The sequence below is a fragment of the Bos mutus genome, chromosome 9, assembly GCF_027580195.1.
Source record: "Bos mutus isolate GX-2022 chromosome 9, NWIPB_WYAK_1.1, whole genome shotgun sequence".
Taxonomy (NCBI): Eukaryota; Metazoa; Chordata; class Mammalia; order Artiodactyla; family Bovidae; genus Bos; species Bos mutus.
The window spans coordinates 102543873-102549872 of record NC_091625.1 but is presented as its reverse complement, the minus strand read 5'-3'; the positions used below and the strand labels follow the sequence as shown (position 1 = coordinate 102549872).

Below are 6000 nucleotides of genomic sequence, written 5' to 3'. Positions count from 1 at the left end.
CCGGCTCTGTTGTTTGCATGATCTGGCGTCCACTTGGCAGCCTATGATGATGTCAGTCATTTCTGCACATGGGTTACAAAAAAGCTGACACCTTCCATCTTGATAACTTTAGAAAATTCCGGTTATGACTTTCATGGGCGTGATTTATGAGTTGGTCAGTGCACTTCTAAATAATCTTCCACTTGGAGATTTTTGACAAGGAGGCAGGAGAGCGTTTTTCAACATGAGAAGGAGGGGAGGGCCTTGGGGGAGGGAGGCATCTATCACTAGAAACAGCTGTGCCAGGTACGTAAGGGAAACGATTCCTGTTTTCATTTAAAGTCTTAATAGCTAGCAATAAGAACCATCTGCTCCAGCCCTGGCGTGTGGGCCCACGGGCTCCATGGCTCTGTCGTCCCTCCAGCCTATGTGCCTTTGTTCAGGCTCTGAGCCTCCTTGGACACTCGTCCTCTCCTACCTGCTCCAGAACCAGTCCAAATGCCACCCCTTCAAGGAGTGCTTCCTGGCAGCTTCCTCTTAACTCCTTTCCAGTAGCAACTTGATTGCACAATTGAAATGCTAAGGTTGAGTTTTACAAAGACGACGCTTTTCTTAGCAGAGAAAGAAATAGAGCGGCTGAGGGGAGATTTACTAGGAAGGGACAGAGAGCCCTAGAGGAAGCATGGCCAGCCAAGAGGCTGCTGTGCGGGCCGCACCGTGACGGACCAGTTAACGCGGCTGATTGGTGTATTTGAAAACTACTCAGAAAGTAGATCTTGAAAGTTTTCATCACTCGGGGGAAAAAGCAACCTTTTTTTGGTACCTGTGTGAGAGACTGGATGCTCTGTAAACTTACTGTGACAGGCGTTTCATGCCGTACGGAAGGGACATAATCACGCCATACGGAAGGGGCGTCATCACGCCAGGCATCTTGCCCTTCACGGCCCTGCATGTCAGTTACATCTCAGCAGAACCGAGGGGAGCAGCCCCCACTGCAGCAGGAGCCACAGAGAGTCTAACCGAGGACGGGAGACTGGGGCTGGGGGCCAACGGTCTGCCAGGGTTTCTGGAGCTGTGATGTGAGCAGCATTAGCTCTAACCATGACAAGAACATTTCTGTCTCTTCTGTGGTCCACCCAGCATCTGGCAGCACAGGAAGTCCTCCAGCCCTCAGTTCCTTGTGAGTGGACGGCCGCTTCCCATCACGAGGATGAACACGTGTGCCCTTTGCACCAGCCTGCACCCTTCACACGTGGACACCTGTGCCTTCACCAGGGTGCAGGTCGCCACTTGTCATCTTGTTTGACAGCAGGAAACTGAAGCCCCCAGAGGCTCTTACCCTGAATCCCACAGCCAGAGGGGCAGCACCAGGGTCCACCTCCCCCAGCCCAGCATCCCTGTCTTGCCTCCCGACGGTAGACACCTCTAGAATGAAACAAGAGGCTGACTATGGTTTTGATAGCATATTTTATTTTAATCTAAGAAAAATGATTAAATTCAAAGTTCAGAAATATAAAAGATTATCCAATAAATTTAGGATCATAACTGTTTCTTAAACAATGGTGACACACATGGGGGCTGGTTTTTAGGCTCCAAGGTTCCACTTTGACTTTCCCGCAATTTAAACGAGACGCTGCAGGAACGTCTTCATGACAACTGTCGAGACAGATCGATAGGCTGTGTGTTGGGGGATCTGGGGCCAGGGAGATTTTTTTCCAAACCTAAAGCTCGAGCTGAGGCAGCGTCACAGCCTGTCACTCCACTCCACTCCGGGGAGCCCGTGGGCACATCACGGAGGCGGGGCTCCAGCCCTGACGGGGGCAGCCAGCTGGCCCGAGGCCCAGCCCCGCTGCCCCCGTGGGGCCTTCAGCTGCCCCCATCCCTGTCCAGCCCCACTTGGGTGAATTTCCCAGTGGCCAGTCCTTCAGGAAAGAAGAAGGGAAGCGGGCACCCACAGGCCTTTGTCCCCAGCTGCCAGGACCAGTGCCCAGCACAGCCTCACTTGGCCATGCCTTCTTTAAGGAGGCCGCTCACAACTTGCTCAGGTGGCAGTTTTCCCTTCCCAGGAGCCCTGGGGTAGACCACGGACGGGTGGACAGGGGCCAGATGTAAGAGGAGAAGAAGGCTGACAAGCATGTTTGGCTGGCTGGGTCAGATCGTGATTAAATTTACCTTTCTGAACATTGGGCCCCTCCACGCTGCCTCAGGAAGGCAGTCAGAATTCTCTAGCATTTACAGCATGGTTAATCTGAGCCCAAGGCAAAACTCAAACAGAAGCTCGCAATGGAAAAACAGGCATATCAAGAAGAGTTTGAAATATCTCCTCTCCTAGCAGGGCACTACTGGTGAACACTGTGCGAGTGGTTGGATAACTCATTGCATGAGCAGGAACTCGGGAAGGAAAACCAACAAGCTAACACAGAATCCCAAGAAACAAACAAAGCCAGGACGGGGTCAGCAGGAGACTACAAATGTCTACGGGGCCATGGAGCTTCCAGCATGGATTCAGCGATGCCGCCAGGACAGTAGGCCCCTGACACAGCCAACCTGGCAGGACTACTCATGATAGTGCCCGTCAGGAGGAGGCACAGGTTGGAGCCAGGGCACCTCAGCCAAGGCTTCTGTCGGCTAACGTGTGTAGGATGAAGAAGTCAAGCTCAAATCCACTCAAAACACATCTCCACCAGCTACAGATTCTGAAGGTCAAAGAAGGACACATACATTGTATGTGATTAATTTTCTGAAGCCAGCCCTTCCATTTTCACAGATTAAAGCCATCTATTTAAATATCTCATTTCTACAAAGTGAATTTACAGTTAAAGTACAAAGTGCAAATACTATGTGTTTGTTTTGGTTTTTTTAATTGCTTTTTGTGAGGGAGTTGGCCACGTGTCTAGGACCTGTTGTGGAGTCATCTATCCTTGCTTCCTTGGCTGAAAAAAAAAAAGACAAAAAAAAGAGATGTGTTAAAACATTTGAAGCACTCATTTCTGAAAATGAAGGCTTGCCTTCCAGGAATGAAATAAATCCAGCTGACAAGAACAAAGGGAAAAGCAACATTCTACACAGAAGTGAAAAGAGGACGGACTTCACCGCGGACTGCTGTAGCTGTTTAGTCGCTCAGTCGTGTCCGACTCTTTCGTGGCTCTATGGACTGTAGCCCCCCAGGCTCCTCTGTCCATGGGATTTCCCAGGCAAGGATACTGGAGGGGGCTGCCATTGCCTTCTCCAGAGCATCTTCCTGACCCAGGAGTCGAACCTATGTTTCCTGCATTGGCAGGCAGATTCTTTACCACTGACTGACCCACCAGGGAAACCCCACTTGGGATATAAGAATCAACTTAAAAAAATAAAAGTATTTTGAGTGCTCCTTAACTTCTAGCGCTTTTCTTTCATTCAATGTTCAGAAATATAAGAAAAAAATATATCAGTAGAGGAAGTTAGCATTTATTTCACATACTGTAAGTAGCTTCAGTATATTAAACATTCTGCAGAATCGCCAATCACCATGCAGTTATCATGCAAATGTATTTTTAACAATCTAATTTATGCTTCAGATTTTATAAAGGCACGGCTGCTTTTTAACAATTTTCTTTTCATCCTTTCCATTCATTATTCCACTTCTAAGAAGAAATGCAACTGAAAAGTTTGCTTGCTAAGTTCCTGGAATTCTGCACTCTGCCCATTAAAAATCACACAGAATGAAAAGGAGAAGCAATGTGCAGCCTTCTTGGCTTATTTTTCCACATAGACCCATTCCAACCAATACAAGTCAGTTCTATTTAAAATAATGACATTTAAATATTGAGGAGACTTCTGGGTTGGCTTTTATCCCCCTGCTAAATATATGAACAGGCGGCAAGAAGAGATACTGCGTCTCCCACATTAAGGAAACAAGACATTCTATTGTAGTTAGTTGTGGAGAAAGATAAGCCATCAGCACGTTTAATCAGAGAATAAAACTGATCAGATTTGCTGGAGGAGAACTGGCACCAATGTTCTAACCTACACCCACATCGCTGGACGGCAGGCTTCTGACCGCCAAGGAATTGTGATGGAAACTGCAGAAGACACCTGGAAAAGCCGGTCACTTTCTGTTTTGTTTTTTATATTAAATATGAGCTTCATGCATCCTCTGAGATGCCCTTTATTTCCTATTCTTGTGTTTGGTTATCCATTTTTGAAAGACTTTGGTGGTTGGACTCTTGATTCCTTCAAGAAGTCTGCATGGTCTTCAGTCATTTTAATAAATGCCAGCTGCAGCGGGGCCTCACCCAGGATCATGGTTTGCAGTGATAAACGCCACAGAAAGAGCTGGGGAGACTGCTCCGGCTTCCTTTTCCGGGGAAAAGGCTCAGGAGTGAGGCCTGTGCCTGGAACAGAGTTTATTTCAGACTGAGGCAGCGCATGTGTGCCCGTCACCGTTGTTATCTTAGGAAAAAAGTCCTGTGGAAGCCTTGGGAACTCAGCCAGGTAATTGCTTTCAGACCAGCCCTGTTCTAAAGCACAAGTGATTTGCGCTGGGATTTAAAAAGTTGAAACCATAAACACTTGCTCAACAAAGACCAACCGTGTCACACATCTTTCCTAATGAAGTGGTTTTAAGTTACACCCTAGGTGTGTGCTGGAGGTCTCCACTTCAAACCCACCACAAACACAGGGGCTTGTCTTAGGAAACCGAGGCCTGACATCAAAGAGGCGAAGACAAAACGCACAACAAATTGGCCAGCCGCCTGAAGAAAGGAGGGTGTGGCCCTGGCTTCGAGGGAGGAGGAAGGAGCCGCTCCTGTTTATCTTCTGGATGAGAGTCTAGGCTTGAGAGGGCTGTGGCTGGGATGGCACAGTCATCTCTAGAGACCCAGCCTCAGAAGAGCAGAGGGGGGCTGTGCGCGAACAGAGCACGGCGCTGCGAGTCCCCTCGGAGGCGGCGCCGGGTGAAAAACGAAGGTCCCCGTCCCTGCAGTCTCCTTCACCAAACATAAGAAACAAATTACAGCTGCAAATCCTGGAGAACTGTGTAATGTGTATGTATATACACATATTCCCACAAAACAGGGGGACTCAGAAATCTTTCTCAAAATAATAAATAATTGAAATTTCAAGTAGTAAAAACAAATAATTAGGGCAAAAATCTTGACGCTGATAATTCAGCAAGTTGGTGATTTCTGACAGAATCTTGCCGGGCTCTCTGAGGCCTCACAGGCATGTCCTCAGGGCCTCACCCAGGATCACGGTTTGCAGCGATAAATACCTTAGAAAGAGCTGGGGAGACTGCTCTGGATTCCTTTTCCAGGGAAAAAGCTCAGGAGCGAGGCTCTGCCTGGAACAGAGCTTATTTCAGGCCGAGGCAGCGCATGTTTTTGAGCACAGGGAGGGACGCTGACAGTCCCTTCGGAGGCGGCACTCGGTGAAAAATGAAGGTCTGCATTTGTTTCTTTCTTGGAAGGTGCTTCACTTTCTAAATGAGCAGAACTTCGTTGTTATTACCTCAACTAAAGCAGCAAGTGATTACGGCTACAGTGTAAACATACTCACCTGTCTATTAGAAGTGCTTTCAGCATTACCTCTAGGGGCTAGCGGGGAAAAAAAGAGAGAGAGAGAGAGATTAGAAACCAAATATACTTCATTAGTAAGAGGTTAAGTAGACTCTCTCAGGAAGAGAGCCACATCACTATAGGAAAGAGTCATCCGCGAGCAAACTTTGAGAAAACAGGCTTTCCACACATGCTCAGCATGGGGCATAAATAACGGACCACACAAGCCAGTGTATAAACACTTTCCACCAATACAGAGACTCTAGTCCAACTTCAGAAGACTGTTCCATTTTGCCCCAAATCCCACAGGCGTGCCCACTCGCCGTGGAGAGTGCCTTCCGTTTCTCAAGCTCCACCAGGGAGAGGCGATCCCGGCAGCGGGGACTCCAGCACAGAATGCCGATGCTTGGAAAGCTTTGGGTCTTATATTTAAGTCACGAGAATCATTTAACTGGCTTGGCTCAAAATAACTATTTCCAAATCCCGC

General features: G+C 48.0%; 1 protein-coding gene across 2 annotated transcripts in view; it reads right to left on the bottom strand.

The window, feature by feature from the left end:
• Positions 1–1427: 1427 nt before the first annotated feature.
• The window catches only part of SMOC2 (SPARC related modular calcium binding 2), a 157706-nt gene continuing 153133 nt past the window's right edge, over positions 1428–6000 (bottom strand). For both annotated transcript variants that reach the window (XM_070377061.1, XM_070377062.1), the window contains exons 12-13: positions 5515–5552; positions 1428–2912 (exon numbers count right to left, since the gene is read on the bottom strand). In XM_070377061.1, the coding sequence (XP_070233162.1) occupies positions 2895–2912; positions 5515–5552 (56 nt within the window). In that variant the 3' untranslated portion in view covers positions 1428–2894. The remainder of the gene's footprint in view (positions 2913–5514; positions 5553–6000) is intronic.